This window comes from Myxocyprinus asiaticus, chromosome 26, assembly GCF_019703515.2.
Source record: "Myxocyprinus asiaticus isolate MX2 ecotype Aquarium Trade chromosome 26, UBuf_Myxa_2, whole genome shotgun sequence".
NCBI lineage: Eukaryota > Metazoa > Chordata > Actinopteri > Cypriniformes > Catostomidae > Myxocyprinus > Myxocyprinus asiaticus.
In genome coordinates this window covers 17,313,692-17,332,284 of record NC_059369.1, presented here as the reverse complement: position 1 = coordinate 17,332,284, position 18,593 = coordinate 17,313,692, and the positions used below count along the sequence as shown (strand labels likewise).

Sequence of the window (18,593 nt, the reverse complement as noted above, 5' to 3'; positions counted from 1 at the left end):
AAATAATACATATGACTACAGTGGTTAAATCCATGTCTTCAGAAGCGATCCAATCGGTTTTGGGTGAGATCAGACCAGATTGTTACTCCTTTTTGCACTGCACACTTTGCCATTGAAGTCTCTTGGCATGATCATGATTTCAAGCTCGATTACATTTCCTGGAGTAGACGGTACTTCCATGAGATGTGGACGGGACCAGGTGGTCAGACAAAAGCCTGAAAAATCCGATGTGGATATCTTTTTTATTATTATTAATGAATGAATGAAAAAACATAAAATAAGTGGGGGGTGGGGGGGGTTTCAACGTAAAATAAATCTGCACACAGCACATGCAATAAATTATCAATTATTTAGAGCAGGTGGGTAATCAATGGGACTTTAGGAGAATGGTAGAGCAAAGCATGGGCACACTGTGTCATCAAGGATGTGAAACTCGGACTACAAAATGGTCAATTTAGTGTTAAAAAACCAACCTCAGGCAAGACAGATGGGCATCATGTCACACTTCATCTGATAATAGCAATAACAGACAAATAAAAGGTTCTTTGTGTATACTTGTTTTCTATTGTTATTGCTTTTGCCCTATCTGAAAAACAAATGCAAATGGGTGAACTATTATTTTAAAGCATTGCAGTTACAGTATATACCAGTGAATATGTGTCAAGAACATGTCTGGGTCATATACAGGTGCATCTCAATAAATTAGAATGTCGTGGAAAAGTTCATTTATTTCAGTAATTCAACTCAAATTGTGAAACTCGTGTATTAAATAAATTCAATGCACACAGACTGAAGTAGTTTAAGTCTTTGGTTCTTTTAATTGTGATGATTTTGGCTCACATTTAACAAAAACCCACCAATTCACTATCTCAAAAAATTAGAATATGGTGACATGCCAATCAGCTAATCAACTCAAAACACCTGCAAAGGTTTCCTGAGCCTTCAAAATGGTCTCTCAGTTTGGTTCACTAGGCTACACAATCATGGGGAAGACTGCTGATCTGACAGTTGTCCAGAAGACAATCACTGACACCCTTCACAAGGAGGGTAAGCCACAAACATTCATTGCCAAAGAAGCTGGCTGTTCACAGAGTGCTGTATCCAAGCATGTAACAGAAAGTTGAGTGAAAGGAAAAAGTGTGGAAGAAAAAGATGCACAACCAACCGAGAGAACTGCAGCCTTATGATTGTCAAGCAAAATCGATTCAAGAATTTGGGTGAACTTCACAAGGAATGGACTGAGGCTGGGGTCAAGGCATCAAGAGCCACCACACACAGACATGTCAAGGAATTTGGCTACAGTTGTCATATTCCTCTTGTTAAGCCACTCCTGAACCACAGACAACGTCAGAGGCGTCTTACCTGGGCTAAGGAGAAGAAGAACTGGACTGTTGCCCAGTGGTCCAAAGTCCTCTTTTCAGATGAGAGCAAGTTTTGTATTTCATTTGGAAACCAAGGTCCTAGAGTCTGGAGGAAGGGTGGAGAAGCTCATAGCCCAAGTTGCTTGAAGTCCAGTGTTAAGTTTCCACAGTCTGTGATGATTTGGGGTGCAATGTCATCTGCTGGTGTTGGTCCATTGTGTTTTTTGAAAACCAAAGTCACTGCACCCGTTTACCAAGAAATTTTGGAGCACTTCATGCTTCCTTCTGCTGACCAGCTTTTTAAAGATGCTGATTTCATTATCCAGCAGGATTTGGCACTTGCCCACACTGCCAAAAGCACCAAAAGTTGGTTAAATGACCAAGGTGTAGGTGTGCTTGACTGGCCAGCAAACTCACCAGACCTGAACCCCATAGAGAATCTATGGGGTATTGTCAAGAGGAAAATGAGAAACAAGAGACCAAAAAATGCAGATGAGCTGAAGGCCACTGTCAAAGAAACCTGGGCTTCCATACCACCTCAGCAGTGCCACAAACTGATCACCTCCATGCCACGCCGAATTGAGGCAGTAATTAAAGCAATAGGAGCCCCTATCAAGTATTGAGTACATATACAGTAAATGAACATACTTTCCAGAAGGCCAACAATTCACTAAAAATGTTTTTTTTATTGATCTTATGATGTATTCTAATTTTTTGAGATAGTGAATTGGTGGGTTTTTGTTACATGTGAGCCAAAATCATCACAATTAAAAGAACCAAAGACTTGAACTACTTCAGTCTGTGTGCATTGAATTTATTTAATACACGAGTTTCACAATTTGAATTGAATTACTGAAATAAATGAACTTTTCCTCGACATTCTAATTTATTGAGATGCACCTGTATATCTCAAAAACTAAGAAATACATAATATAAATTGTGAAATACTTTGTCAAGTTATCTTTAAAATTAGGCCAACCTAATATTGACCCCACTACAAATTCCCCCCAAAAACAATAATATGTTATTTTGTATTTATACATCTGCCTTTCTGTCCTTCATTGTATTAAAGTAATAATGAGAACTTTGGGGTGAAATGTGCTTAATTATTGTGAAAATAATGTCACAATGCAAAAATCTTTATGGTTCTAAAATAGAATTGATTTTATTTATGCTAAATATTGGGTACACCTATTATTTTGTCCTTTGATTTTGGGGTTAAATGTGACATATTTTCATGACATTCACCCATACAATGATAAAATGCTTAAATGCAAATATTCTGTGTTCATGCTAGCTTTGAGAATGCCAGTTTGTCTTGAACAGTTGCTTTGGAATCTCTCACCTGTTGAACTTTTTTGCTAGTAACTAATTTTGATTTTGATTTGAATATTAGCAAGAGTCATTCATCAGGCAGAATAACAATGTAACATCTGACAGAAGGTGACTTGAGTGAGTACAGTACCCATTCACAAGTACACAAGTCTCATGAAAATGAAACTCGTGAGGAATTTGGTAATTTGTGGATTGTTGCATAACTCTGGTATTTTACCAGAGAATGGAATTTTTAGTGGAGTAAATGATGTCTCATTGTAGGTTGTGTTTGATGTGTATGAACATGTGTCATGTGTGTTTGTGTGAATAAACAGTGAGGTATAGGCATGGGATTAAAAGGATTACTGTAGATAAACAGGATGAAATGAATTCAGTCAAACTGGGCCGGTCACATGATGGCACTTCATTTAAACAGAAATCTTGTGTCTTGGGACACTGATGTGAAGTTAGTGTTGCTCTGACAGACACACTAGGTTTCTCTCATTTGAGACTAGGTGTGTAGGGACAAGTCATGTCCTTTGTGATCCACGGTCCTGCCCACAAAATAATCCTGAGTATAAAATAAAATAGGGCAGTCCTGAAATGTTGATGTCCATCTGTTAAAAGCAATCCCAACAGGATCTCTATAAGTCCTGCAAGGATACATGTATTGAAATTGTTTTTCATAAAACTGTAGCTTAATATGTAGAGCATAGCACCAGGAATGCCAAGGTCACGAGTTCAATTCCCAGGGAAAACATCTACTGATAAAACGTGTAGCTTGAAAGTGCTGTAAATAGATTTGGATATGTAGAAATATATTTGGAAATACAGTGCTGCATAAAAGTCCACATTGAAAATCTGGGATTCAATATCTATTTCAAACCTGGACATTAAGGTTTACAAAAAAATTTTAAAAAAATAAAAGTAATACAAACAAATGTTATGATCGAAAATGTATAAGACATAAATAAGATTCTGTACTATTTTTAGGTCACACATTACATCAGAAAACTTGTGACACTGACCATGGTAACTTCATACAAAGGTTCAGAATTCCTTTCTTTTATTGAAACATACAAGATTAGCTGTGGAACATTCTCAAATCATGTTGGGAAAACATAGATCATTAGGTTTTGCGCAAACTTGTGGAATCCATGCCAGCTCAAGTGCGTGTTGTCAATAAAGCAAAAGAGAGACAAAATACTAAGAAATTCTGAATGTCTTGTTCGTTTTTGATTAAACTTAACTCAAATTCTTATGCTATTTTTACAAAAAAAAAAAAAAAAATGTAAAATTAGAAAAATACAACATTTTCCAACTTCAAACTTTTGGACCCTTCGCAATATTTACCAAATGTCTAAATGTAAAAAATATAATAAAATAAAAGATTTTCTTATGTAAACAATTTCAGCATCATAAGCATCATTATGACATATGAACGAATATAACCTCTAACTTACAGTTGACAGCCTTTTTATAAACTGCCCACCATGTATTGAAAAAACTAATTTCTTGCATTCTAGAGTGTTTTCCTATAAAGGCCTCATCATCAAAGAACTAACCAACCACAGCTGTTTCACTTTCAGCTTAAGTTTACAACACATAACTCTATTTGCAGAGTGTTGCATTTACGGTCCAAACACACGATAAGAGCTACTTTTTTTTTTTATTATTCATTGGTCAGATTGAGCAATGCAACAATGACTGTTTAAAAAACACAGCAAGAAATGCTCTTTGTTCCAGTTGGTCTACATTCATTTTATTGGATTCGATAACAAAATATCAAACCATGTTACATTTGCACATAAATTATGCTAATAATTTACTAATAATTTTAAACTAGTGCCAAAGTGATTTTTAGTGAATGCATAGTCAGTTCCTTTCAAGTTCACACAGGTGTCCTAGCAGAGTAACCACAGGTGTAGTTCACATTAGCTTTGTACATGTTCCACAAAGTTTGACAACCAGAAAGTGTCCAAATACATTGTCTTAAATTTGAACAATATATCTAGTGTTTTATCAGTTGAAACCTAACAAACTTCTTTTTGTGAAACAGTTTACTTGAAAAAATGCATATGCATAATATATTTCTTTAAAACAAATGTCATTTAGTTTTGTTACATAATGCAATGAAATTAATAAAAATTTTAATGTGTCTTAAGTGTCCAAATACTGTACTAATTGGGGCCACTGCATGTCTGTAAAGTTTATATTTGATATCCAAGTGAGCTGTAACAAGTGCACCTTTCATTTCAATCCCCCATGTTTACTCACACCAAAAACAAGAGACTTCCTCTTTACTGTTAAGTGTACCGCAGTCAGTCACATGACCAAGTTTATAGTCATTGTGAATTACATCATGATTGCATATGATCTAGTAGGCCTGATTCATTTCCTTGATGAGAGGCTGGTCAGTAGGTATGCAGACCATTCGCTGTGGGAAATCAAGTGATGCAGATTGCTTTTTTTACTCGCCGTTTTGGTTGCTTACACAGCATTATGTAACCACAGTATTCCTAGCAGGCATATGATACCTTTATCCCAACAACCATACTTGGAAAAAAGTTGTCAGCAAAAGGCAGGCCAGTATGTCTGTATGTTAAGATCTTCCTCCAGGGATTAATCAGGCTAGTATCAATCCTTGAGGTGGTGATCACATTGTATGTACTGACTCCAGACTGTACACACTTTGTGTATCAGTGTAATAGACAGTGTAAGCCCATCCGCCTCAAGGTTCGATGTATTGTGCATTCTGAGTTGCTATTCTGCCCACTACAATTGTACAGAGCGGTTTTCTGAGTTACCATAGCCTTTCTGTCTGCTCAAACCAGTCTGGCTATTCTCCGTTGACCTCTCTCATCAACAGGGCATTTCTGTGCACAGAACTGCTGCTCACTGGGTGTTTTTTCTGAGTAAACTCTAGAGATTATTGTGTGTGAAAATCCCAGGAGATCAGCAGTTACAGAAATACTCAAACCAGCTCGTCTGGCACCAACAATCATGCCACGGTCCAAATCACTGAGATCACATTTTTTCCCCATTAACTGAACATTAACTGAAGCTCCTGACCCATATCTGCATGATTTTATGCATTGCACTGCTGCCACATGATTGGATGATTAGATAATCGCACGAACAAGTAGGTGAACAAGTTTTCCAAATAAAGTGCTCGGTGAGTGTACATAATTTACACATATTACACACATTTTAAGTTTTATTTCCTTAAAAAGGAACTGAAATCATGAGATTAACCAATTTGTTATTTTAATGTATTAAAAGCCCTTCTATTTTTTAAGTAGTAATTTTTCATATGACAGGTTTAACAAAGCAAAATCATAATCTTTTTAACAGGCTTCCTAAACATGCTTAAAGAGACAGTTCACCCACAAAAGAACAAATCTTATGTTGTTCCAACCCCATATGACTTTCTTTCATCAGTGGTACTTAAAAGGATTTGTTTGGCAGAATATCAATCCCAATTCACTTTCATTGTATATAGAAAGAAGATGCAATGAAAGTGGATGGTGTCTGAGACCTAACATCTGCCTAGCATCTTCTTTTGTGTTCCACAGAAGAAAGGAAGTCATTCGGATTTCAAACAACATTATGGTAAGTAAATGATGAAAGAAATTACTTTTTTTTTTAACCCAAGTACCCCTTGGGTTACATGTACCCCTGTCTGTGAATGATAGTTCTAGGACACTAAACTCATAGCAGAAGAGTCAGATAAGCCACGTTTCAAACTTGTTTGAACAACAAATCCGTTCCATTAGTGGATGCATTGTAATCTACAACAGAATGAGAGAGAAGATAAGTATCTCACTTCCCTTTAACTTACTGACATTTCATAAGTCATTTTACATATCTGAACATTGGTGGATTTGCATGAAACATTTTATGCTTTGACTTCGTAAGAGTGTGAACAAACATTATCTCTGTTGGTTTTTGTCATTTTCTCTGCACTGTCACAGCTCTTTCTGATAAAATATGTTGTCACTAATGCGTAAGGAAAGATTACAGGCACATTAACAATGTTGTCCTAGGCAGGGGAGTGTTCAATTTGTTTGGAGTATGGGTGGCCCTGCTTACTTTGGACTCCCAAGTAATCATGTGCAGTTAATGTGAAATGAGAGTGAGCCGTCAAGAGAAATATCCTAGTTGAATAAATACCTAACTCAAATGACCAAATGTGGGCCTATTTATTTTCAGACATTGCAGTTTAAGACAAACAAAAGTTGAACTGAGTCCTGTTAACCACAACATAATGAGAGGAATTTTAAACTTCTTACTTTTATGAGAATATTCCTTCCTTTCTATTGGTACATAATGGCAAAAATAAAAATGCAGCACATATACAAACATTATTTCAAGCATATGGGCCTTTATTATATTGGGGAGGCCAGAGTTGGTTGTCACAAGGGCTATACTGTATCTCAAAATTAGCACAGAATTCACAAAAAGTATCTACTAAGCTAGACTTAAAATTGTAACAACACACACTTATCAGCCACAACATTAAAACCACTGACAGGTGAAGTGAATAACATTACAATGTCGTTACAATGGCACCTGTCAAGGGGTGGGATATATTTGGCAGCAAGTGAACAGTCTGTTCTTGAAATTCATGTGTTGGAAGCAGGACAAATGGGCAAGCATAAGGATCTGAGCGACTTTGACAAAGGCCAAATTGTGATGGGTAGACAACTGGGTCAGAGCATCTCCAAAACGGCAGGTCTTGTGGGATGTTCCCATTATGTAGTGGTTAGTACCTACCAAAAGTGGTCCAAAGAAGGACAACCAGTGAACTGGCGACAGGGTCAGGGGCGTCCAAGGCTGATTGATGCACGTGGGGAGCGAAGGCTAGCCCGTCTGGTCTGATCCCACAGAAGAGCTACTGTAGCACAGATTGCTGAAAAACTTAATGCTGGCCATGATAGCAAGATGTCAGAACACACAGTGCATAGCAGCTTGCTGCATATGGGGCTGCGTAGCCACAGACCGGTCAAAGTGCCTATGCTGACCCCTGTCCACACCGAAAGCGCCTACAATGAAAGGTGGCCTGGTCTGATGAATCACGTTTTCTTTTAGATCATGTGGATGGCCAGGTGCGTGTGCGTCATTTACCTGGGGACGAGATTCCAGCAGGATGCACCATGGGAAGAAGGCAGGCCGGCGGAGGCAGTGTGATGCTCTGGGCAATGTTCTGCTGGGAAACCTTGGGTCCTGGCATTCATGTGGATGTTACTTTGACACGTACCACCTACTTAAATATTGTTGCAGACCACGTACGCCCCTTCATGGCAACGGTATTCCCTGATGCGAGTGGCCTCTTTCAGCAAGATAATGTGCCCTACCACACTGCAAAAAAATTTCAGGAATGGGTTGAGGACCATGACACTGGTCATGATTTTATTTTTTCCCAAAACACTAAATAGCAAGAAAAATTAACACGTCACTTTACTAAACACCTGTTTGTCACTATGCCCGGCAAAAAATTCCTGATCCATGAGATCATCGTGTGCAAGTCTACAGGTGCATCTCAATAAATTAGAATGTCGTGGAAAAGTTCATTTATTTCAGTAATTCAACTCAAATTGTGAAGCTCGTGTATTAAATAAATTCAATGCACACAGACTGAAGTAGTTTAAGTCTTTGGTTCTTTTAATTGTGATGATTTTAGCTCACATTTAACAAAAACCCACCAATTCACTATCTCAAAAAATTAGAATATGGTGACATGCATATCAGCTAATCAACTCAAAACACCTGCAAAGGTTTCCTGAGCCTTCAAAATGGTCTCTCAGTTTGGTTCACTAGGCTACACAATCATGGGGAAGACTGCTGATCTGACAGTTGTCCAGAAGACAATCATTGACACCCTTCACAAGGAGGGTAAGCCACAAACATTAATTGCCAAAGAAGCTGGCTTTTCACAGAGTGCTGTATCCAAGCATGTTAACAGAAAGTTGAGTGGAAGGAAAAAGTGTGGAAGAAAAAGATGCACAACCAACCGAGAGAACCGCAGCCTTATGAGGATTGTCAAGCAAAATCGATTCAAGAATTTGGGTGAACTTCACAAGGAATGGACTGAGGCTGGGGTCAAGGCATCAAGAGCCACCACACACAGACATGTCAAGGAATTTGGCTACAGTTGTCGTATTCCTCTTGTTAAGCCACTCCTGAACCACAGACAACGTCAAAGGCGTCTTACCTGGGCTAAGGAGAAGAAGAACTGGACTGTTGCCCAGTGTTCCAAAGTCCTCTTTTCAGATGAGAGCAAGTTTTGTATTTCATTTGGAAACCAAGGTCCTAGAGTCTGGAGGAAGGGTGGAGAAGCTCATAGCCCAAGTTGCTTGAAGTCCAGTGTTAAGTTTCCACAGTCTGTGATGATTTGGGGTGCAATGTCATCTGCTGGTGTAGGTCCATTGTGTTTTTTGAAAACCAAAGTCACTGCACCCGTTTACCAATAAATGTTGGAGCACTTCATGCTTCCTTCTGCTGACCAGCTTTTTAAAGATGCTGATTTCATTTTCCAGCAGGATTTGGCACATGCCCACACTGCCAAAAGCACCAAAAGTTGGTTAAATGACCATGGTGTTGGTGTGCTTGACTGGCCAGTAAACTCACCAGACCTGAACCCCATAGAGAATCTATGGGGTATTGTCAAGAGGAAAATGAGAAACAAGAGACCAAAAAATGCAGATGAGCTGAAGGCCACTGTCAAAGAAACCTGGGCTTCCATACCACCTCAGCAGTGCCACAAACTGATCACCTCCATGCCACGCCGAATTGAGGCAGTAATTAAAGCAAATGGAGCCCCTACCAAGTATTGAGTACATATACAGTAAATGAACATACTTTCCAGAAGGCCAACAATTCACTAAAAATGTTTTTTTTATTGGTCTTATGATGTATTCTAATTTTTTGAGATAGTGAATTGGTGGGTTTTTGTTAAATGTGAGCCAAAATCATCACAATTAAAAGAACCAAAGACTTAAACTTCTTCAGTCTGTGTGCATTGAATTTATTTAATACACGAGTTTCACAATTTGAGTTGAATTACTGAAATAAATGAACTTTTCCACGATATTCTAATTTATTGAGATGCACCTGTAAATGCTGACTTGAGGTAATTTTGTCTCATATTTAATGAAAAAATTTTAAGTTGCACATTTATGTAGCTAATGAAAATCCCTGAAATTATCCAATTTATTTTAAGAAAAAAACAACAACAAAAAAACGTGTTTGTCATTTTCAGTTTTGTTCAAGGTACTTAAATCAAAGGTTTGGTCCCACTTTAGGTGTCTTAAACTACTATGTACTTAAGCATTTGATACAATGTACTTACTATGTACATACGTGTTGTTGGATTGTACCTATGTTTAAAGTACCTGCATTTAATTACATTTGTAGTTACACTGTTAACCTTACCCTAAACCTAGCCTAACCCTAACCCAACCCTTACCCTAAACCCTACTCCTAAACCTCCCTGTACCTCAACCTCAGTAGCAGCAAATGTGAATCTTGTAAAAATTTTGAAGAACAACATGTAGTTACACAGTAAATACATAGTATATATTTTAATGTTAGTACATAGTATTTAAAGACACCTAATATAAAGTGTGACCAAAAGTTTTTAAATAACTGACTAAAACATGAAAGGTTAGTATTTGGGGTAAAAAAGCCCCCCTGTTGCAGGGGCTAAATGCCCCCATAAAACACATAGTTTTTCTTGAGTGGGGGGAATAGATTTTATATGAACAAATGTTCAAAGTGGGCTCACATTGACTGATCCAATCACAATGGAGATTCATTTGTTTATAGAATACATGAGATGTTATGAAATGCCAAATGTGATTGAAATGAACAGGAAATGGTTAACCCTTTTCTGAAGAGGTTATTTTGAAGAAGCATTATCTTAATTTCTTTCTCAGAAAAGCATCTTGCTGTTTCAAAATTTGCATTAGTTGACCAAATTCGCACTATAACTATTGCTCCGATATCTACACAATATCACTTTAACCCCTGCCTTTTACACCAAATGTGTGACCTTTTAACCCAAGTGTGGGGTAAAAGTCCCACTCGCCACCTTCTTAAATAATAATAATAATAATAATTTTAATCAAAAGAACCTTCTGTTATTATTTATTTTCACACAAATTATGCTGCTCATAGTATGATACACTTTGTGACCAGAAATGGCTAAGGTGTGCCTCTAGCCCCGTTGTACCCTATATGTTTTGTCATTTTAAACAATTCATTTGTTACAATTTTGTTAACCAAAAATGGTTTAATACTTTTGTGAGTTACCTTCCCTATTTTTATTGTGTCATGAATGGTTGTGCGTTTCAGAATTGTGTTATTACTTACATTTGGCTGAAATCCAATTAAATAGCCCACAATACATTTTAAACACAAGCAGATATCCATTGTGATAACTTACCCTGCTTTAGGGGCATTCATGAAAGGTCAATGTGTGTTAAATGAACTGTATCTTTTTCCTGAGCAATAAAGGTGAAAATTACCAGTAGCTTTAAGACTTTAAAGGTATGTGTCTATACAGAACTATAACCCTAACAGGAGAGAAATATTCCCTGGAGTAAAACTGTGACAAGTAGCCAATCTCCCCTGATTTCGTTGTCAAAAAAAAAAAAAAAAAAAAAAGGTGACATTCAAATGTTGTCAATTCAGCTTTTATCCAATTGAACAGTTTATACTGAACATTACGAAAGCTTGTGTCCCACTATGGGGGACAGATGGCTCATCTTCAGCAACAAAGAAGCCATACAGAATCATTGTGGACAGAAGATAGTATGACACAAACCCTGCGCCCTCTTTCTTTTCTCCATTTTGCGCGAGGGGAAGTGCGCGCTCCCTATCAAACAGAGACAGTGGCGAGAGACGCTAGGCGCGCATCCGTTCGCCTCCCCATTGACGTCACTCCGATATCACATGAACGAGCCGGGACCAATCCACACACAGCCCTATCGAAGCACTCGGTTCCTCCACCGAGATAGGGAGGGAAGAAACGACAGAAAAAGGGAACCATGACTCTAAGCATCTGAAGAACGAATAAAACACGGAGAACAAAACACCTCGTGGATGCTGTATGTGGTTATCGTTTGATATTTTCGCGAGGAAGAGTGGAATAATACGCTGTGGACAGTGGCGGAATGGATATGGCGATGGGCCGAACGTATTGAATAAAGGAAAGCCACAAGGAAACGTTGGACTACATCGAACCATTCCTCGTTTGCACGGGCTTGTTTAATGGCTTCATTTCTCGCCGCCACCGATCCTTGCCTTTTCTGTTCCACCGCTGATATTAAACACACTGAGGTCGAATCGCGGTGGCTCGCGTGAGCCTATATATGCCAAACACTCGGACGACCATTAGGGGCTGTTCAGACAGAACGCGTCTATGCGCTAAACGACGTATAGAACAGAACGCAGTTGCCTCGAGACGCGTTTTTAAAAGTTGACGTTCTTGTTTGAGACGAGGCGCTCCTGCGCGAGACGGTCAAAGACGTCCGTCTAGCGCATGTTTACGTAGGAAAACAATCGAAAAACAGCGCAGACGGACGACGGATCGTGTTTGGTGTGAACGGCCCCTTATTCGTCCTCGAAATCAGAAGACATCCACCTGATCTGATCCAACGCCGTCGACTTTCCCTTAGCTTCAACATGGATTTTAACGGCAGCGGCGGGGGAAATGAGCTGCACAACAATCAGTTTTATCCGTCCGAAGAGAGTAAGCCGCTGCTTGGAGAAATGTCCGCGCAGCAGCCGCCGCTGGAGGGGAATAATAATCACAAAGCGGGGCCCTGCAGCAAGAGAACCCTTCTTCACAACAGCAGCAGCAGCAGCAGCAACAACAACAACAGCAGCGGCATGAGATACAAACTGCTCCAGGAGGGAGACATCCAGGTGTGCGTGGTCAAGCATCCGCGGACCTTCCTAAGTAAGATCCTCACCTCGAAATTTTTACGGAGGTGGGAGCCGCATCACCTCACCTTGACGGACAGCAGTCTAGTGTCTGCCACGGTAAGATCCGCTAAGCAGTGCTCGGTTTGACATATACGCTGTGTATGGCCATATTGGCATCGATGTAATAATGAGAATTAAAAATGCAGGTTGAGTATATCGCTGATGTGTTTCGAAATAGGCTTGGAAACACACTTTGACGTCATAATAACAACTGAACAGCTTTCCCCCGTTACATTGTCTCTTGTTTTCCGAGTTTGTGCATTGTGATTTGTCAGTCCATGGCAGCGTTGTGGCAGATGTTCTTAATTTCTCCCTCGCGTTCTCCATTACATATCCACAATCGCATCGTTTACCCATTCAGCATTTAACTAATGAATAACATTTCTCTTTTAAGCATCCCATATTCTCTTATTGTGAACAGCCAAATACTGCCACAGTAACATTAGTGCCTAGATCCAAATCCAAAGATCACAATCTAGTAAACTGTGTGGTTTGTTTTTCTGAGCTCAAATATGTTCATTGGACTCAATTGGAGGACATTTTCTATGTCCATGTAACTCATGATAAAGGATTTGGGCCTACTGCTTTCTGTATGTAATAATGTACAGTATGGTTAATGTTTATCAGATTTATTAAGATGATGAATGATCCTATTGCTATTCTAAAACATAAGATATGTTCTAATTTGGCAGATTATGTAGTGGAATAACCAGACATACAGTTCGAAGTGTCAGTGGGAATGTCAGCTTGATTTTATTTTTTTTGAGTATTTATTTAATTGTATACAAGTACAATCAGTGTAATTGCCGTTTAGTTCTATTTTTCTTATTGTCACATTTGCAGGTGTTTCTGACATGTTTGATCACTTAGTTCTCTGTTTTACAAACATTAGGACATATATCTTATTTCTGCTCAAGAGGTCTGTCAATTCAAAAGTAGTGTCACAGTCGCAATGGATTCATCCACCTGGGATGGTGGTTATTTAAAAAAATCAAAAACATATGAAGTTGTGCAGGCAGTCACTCAATATTATCCATCGTTAGGCTCGATGTGGAGGGGTCAGTCCTATTCCACAGTGTCTGTGTCAAATGAGTAGGTTAAATCATCTCTCAAATGTGCCTCTGGAGTCTTGTTGGCATGCTATGTTGATTTCTCTTAGTTCAGCGCAGGTCATCCTTACAGTCTGGCCATGAAGCTATTTTTTGCCATCATCAAATGGCTGATTAAATTAAAGGTTTAACATTTACAGCTGTATGTCATCATTATGAAATGATTGAATTAGCCGTTAGCTTCTTCCTGAAACAAATGTTTCAAAATGAATTAGATTGCTTGTTTAACAACGGCCTTACTGTCAGATGAAGCCCAGTCACTGATACAGAGAGGCCCTCAGGATTTCTGAGGCTAGCTGAGATTAGCCCAATCCAAACACAGACCGTATGTTTACCTTTGCCGCTATATGTTGTCATTTTGTAAAAAGTACTTTGAAAGCATTTACAGAAAATATAAATAAATCAGTCTACCATCAAATGATTATTATTTTTTTTAAGCTGTCTGTCCTGTCATTCTGTATTGGTTTTCTTGTAGTTGCAAGCTCTCTAATAGATGTTTAGCTAGTGACCCGTGTGCAGTTGACCATAGCTAATGGAGGTAGTTGTCTGTGGCTAATGTTCTCTTTTGGCATATACTGGCCTCTTTGTGATTATATGGAGGGTTATACCATTGTGCTTTTGGAGGAGGTCAGGATTTCAACAGAGGCTTTATTGTAGATATTAAAGCTGAAGTGTGTAAATCTTTTTTTTATTTTTTTTTTATCAAAATGTTTTTTTCCTATCCCAGCCTAATATTTAGAAACTATAAATAAGCCGTTCATTGATTTCCCCAAAGTGTAAACACTGATCTATGGAACTATCAAAACATCGCTCTGTTTGTTTCAAGTAGGTATAGCTTCAGGCCGTAGATCTCCAAATGGGGTGGAATCTCCAAAATAGGGTGTGGTTTCTCCAAAAGGGGGTTATGCCATTTCCAAAAGGGGATGACGGCTCCACAGATGGTTAGGGTTAAGGAAAGGGTTAGGTAAGGGGCTCACTATATCTTTGCTGGCGGTTTGGAGCTCCCGTTCCTTTTTGGAGCTCTGTCTGTAGCTATACTCTTCTCATTTGTTTATGCATCCCCCGACCAGCCTAAAGCTTGGTGTATACTTGACGCATTCCCTTGTTTACAAGGGTTAGTGCAAAAGTGACAGCATCGCAGCTGTCGTCTGGCCTCCATAAAGCTCTGTTCCGCTCGGCTGTGCACATGCCAATTTTTGTAACTTTTCGCGCGCATTGTGCTTGCAGTGCTTTAATTCCATTGGACGAATTCAAGGAAAGGGGCAGTGCAGATGATGTATAGTATCTGTGCTTTTGAGGCAAAGTAAAACTACTGTAAATGGACCCTTTTCACACTTCCGGGTTTTGGAACGTGGAAGTAAACGATTGCAGGGTGAAGTTCGATAGCTGTGAATGGGAGATCACGGCTAATATAATTTTTGCTTACTCATTTGCTCCAAAATCAAAAGAAAAACAGCAATTACGTTTCAAAAATTTTCTAAATGAAAAAAATTAGAGACCGATGGATTACAACATTCAAAAGAGAGAAGATGGCAAATTTACTGTCACTCTCTCATCTGCTGTAATAGAAACCTCACCACATCAGTGGTAACATCTGTTTTATTTTTTTATTCCAGGGTAATATAATACAAATGTATTGTGACAAATTTACACGAAATAAAAAAAATAAAAAATAAAGTTTAGTAGATTTACACTGCTAAATAAGGTGGAAAAGTGTCATCACAGCCTGTGAAAAGGGTCCATAATGTTAAAAGGATAATGTTTTCACAGTGCCATTACCTTTTGTTGTTCCTCAGTTGTTGTTGTTCTGAAAGACAAGTAAGCCAATTCATCCACTACTTTTTATACGCTGAATTAAAAGGTCTAAATAATACACTAAAGTACACTAAACTGAACAGCTCTTGTTTATTTTATACTCTGTAAAATAAAAACATTTATTAACGTGTTTAAATGTAATTGGAGTTCATGCACTTATTTTAAATGTAAAAGTCATAATCTTGACTAGACTCTAAAAATGTACAACTAGTATCTTTGCTGTAAACTGAAGTGCTTGAGTGTAATCACAGACAGACTGTGTAAAAAGCTACTGGTTCTTAAGCGGGTTTTGTTGTTGTGGTTGTTGTCCGCTACTAGGTCAACATGAACTAATATTATTATACCTGGCCAGGTGAATGTTAATTTCAGCAAAGCACTTCTTCACTGCTGATTCTTGGTGGATTAGATGATATTTTCCCTGCACTGCCAACTGTTCTTTGGAGAAGAGTGCAACCGCAGTGCGTGTCAAGTATAAATGCCTCTGGCCGCTGGGGAGCTGCATGAGCAGGGCACGATGCGGTGCCAGGCGAAAGTATAAACAAGGTTTGACACAGCAACATTGGCTAAACCAATGGTGTGAGTTAGGGGTGGGTCTATTTCTTTTTCTGATTTGTATACCTGAGGGAGTGTTTGGGAAACCTGTTTGAAAAATGTTGATGACTCACAGTGTTCCCCACAGGATTTTGTGAGACTGTGGTGGGTGGACCTCGGACCCTCTATTGGGGTAAGAAAATTTCCCCTGTAAGAAAATTTTGTACATTTTAAAGTTAAATGCATCAATCTGGTGCACTTTAAGAGCAAAATTAAGAGGCTAGATCTATGAAGAAATTTGTGCTCCTGTAAACAGCTTTGTGCTCTAGTAGTAATTTAATCATAAACATATTGTATAGATATGAATTGTGATGACGCGGCAAAAAAGTCACACCAGAGTTTAACGCAGCTCACAAATGGTCAAAACACAAAATCGACTAGAGCATACATTTGAGCCATCTAAGAAATGAAGAAAAAGTGGTTACCTGTGTTGAATTTGCTCCTCAGATGCTGAAAATCTTATGTTGTCAGAGCTGCTGGTAATAACGTTAACGTTAGATCAGGGTTCGACATTAAGCATTGTCATGTGCTTGTCCTCCAGACAACTAAATTGGTCATTCACTTGTCCGAGTAAAAAAGTTACTTGTCTGGAGAGAAAAAAGGACATTTAAGTTACATGCTCAAGCAACATGTCAAAGTTTCTGTTGTGTGTTTCCTAAGATTACAATCGATGCCCAACCTAATAGTTTACCTATGCAATCAACTTAATTCTCTGCGACAGAAATTTAAACTGCACTGGGTAGGGGAGGAGGCTATTGTCATATGATCATTTAATTATTTTATGTTATGTATGGTAGTCAAATAAAGAAAAGCCTCCATCGCCACCATTAACAACAGAGGGATGCTTCTAGTTCTTTTTTTTTTCTCTCCCAGTTTGGAATGTCCAATTCCCAATGTGCTTTTAAGTCCTCGTGGTCACGTAGTGATTCGCCTCAGTCCGGGTGGTGGAGGACGAATCCCAGTTGCCTCCGCGTCTGAGATCATCAACCTCACGCATCTTATCACATGGCATGTTGAGTGCGTTGCCACAGAGACATAGCGTGTGTGGAGGCTTCACGCCACCCACCGCGGCATCCACGCTCAACTCACCACGCGCCCCACTGAGAACGAACCACATTATAGCGATCATGAGGAGGTTACCCCATGTGACTCTACTCTCCCTATCAACTCTACCTTCCCTAGGAGACCTGGCTGGAGTCACTCAGCACAAGGATGCTCATAGTTCTATAGAATGAGATCTATTTTTTCATCATGTTATTGCAGCAAGATCTACCATGTACAATAAAGGCTATACATTATCACAGTATCAAAATTTCAGTAGTTTGTAGTCTGTTGTGAAATTTGACGATTCTCAATACCAGCTTCAAAACCACAAGAAATAATAACACTAACTAATATGTTAATTATGGAAGAATGGTTTCAAGTTCTTAAGTAATTTTTCAAGACTAGTAAACAGTCAGTAATAAAATAACAATAAAAAACAGCAATGAATAAAAAAAGATTAAAAATAATAAAACAAAAAAACAGCTTTTTTAACAGCTTTAGGCTATCAAGTATTCAAGTAAACATTCAGAATGAAATACAACACAAAACTACTACTGGTCTTCACTGTATGATTATAATACATTAATACTTTTTAAATCTACTAAAGATTGGTTGTTTGATTATTATAATGACACACTAGACAGCAGCAGGTCTATTAGCTTACATTTATACTTACAAGTTTATAAATTCTGTTTATGTTCACTTTAGACATAAACTCTCTGTTTACATGAATACCTCGCCGAGACGGGCATTTTGGCGGAATTTTGAAATGTATTTGTCCGTTCAGATGCATTAGCGCGAGCATTTTCAGCACACACACATATGCCGCCTGTCAATCAAACAGGGCGCAGCTGTTACTATATCACTAGCGAATTATAAAATTACGCACTCTGGATTATTTTCAACAGCAAAATAAGAATATGAACTTTGTAATAAGTGACACTGGCCTTGCCTATCACAAATATAGCCAGTTATTTTTTCGTTAATGCCGTTTCAATCAGTCTGCTTGTCCGGTCGGGCAAGTAAAGTTCTCTTTAACTTGCCCCTTCAAAAATCAATTTGTCCTGGACAAGCATTAATGTTGAGCTGTGTTATATAATTAGCTAACGTTAGCTAGCTAGATATAACGTGACATACGTTATACATTGTTTTTCACAACAAGCAGCCAGATATGTCAATCGACATAAGCGAGGAGAGATGCTTTGTGAGCGAGAGATGCTTTGCCGAAGCAACGGTGCAAAAAACAATGTTAGAGATCTTTTATGTTGTTACGAGAAGTGTAAAAATATTTTTGGTTCATTATGAAAATGTGGCGGGACAAATTGGCAGGCCACCACAGTCTAGGTAATTAATGGGAAACACTGACTTG

General features: G+C 38.6%; 1 protein-coding gene across 1 annotated transcript in view; it reads left to right on the top strand.

The window, feature by feature from the left end:
- Positions 1–11,644: 11,644 nt before the first annotated feature.
- LOC127417263 (C-Maf-inducing protein-like) overlaps positions 11,645–18,593 on the top strand; it is a 53,482-nt gene continuing 46,533 nt past the window's right edge. The window contains exon 1 of the mRNA XM_051657152.1: positions 11,645–12,722. Coding sequence (XP_051513112.1) covers positions 12,363–12,722 — 360 coding nt within the window. The 5' untranslated portion in view covers positions 11,645–12,362. The remainder of the gene's footprint in view (positions 12,723–18,593) is intronic.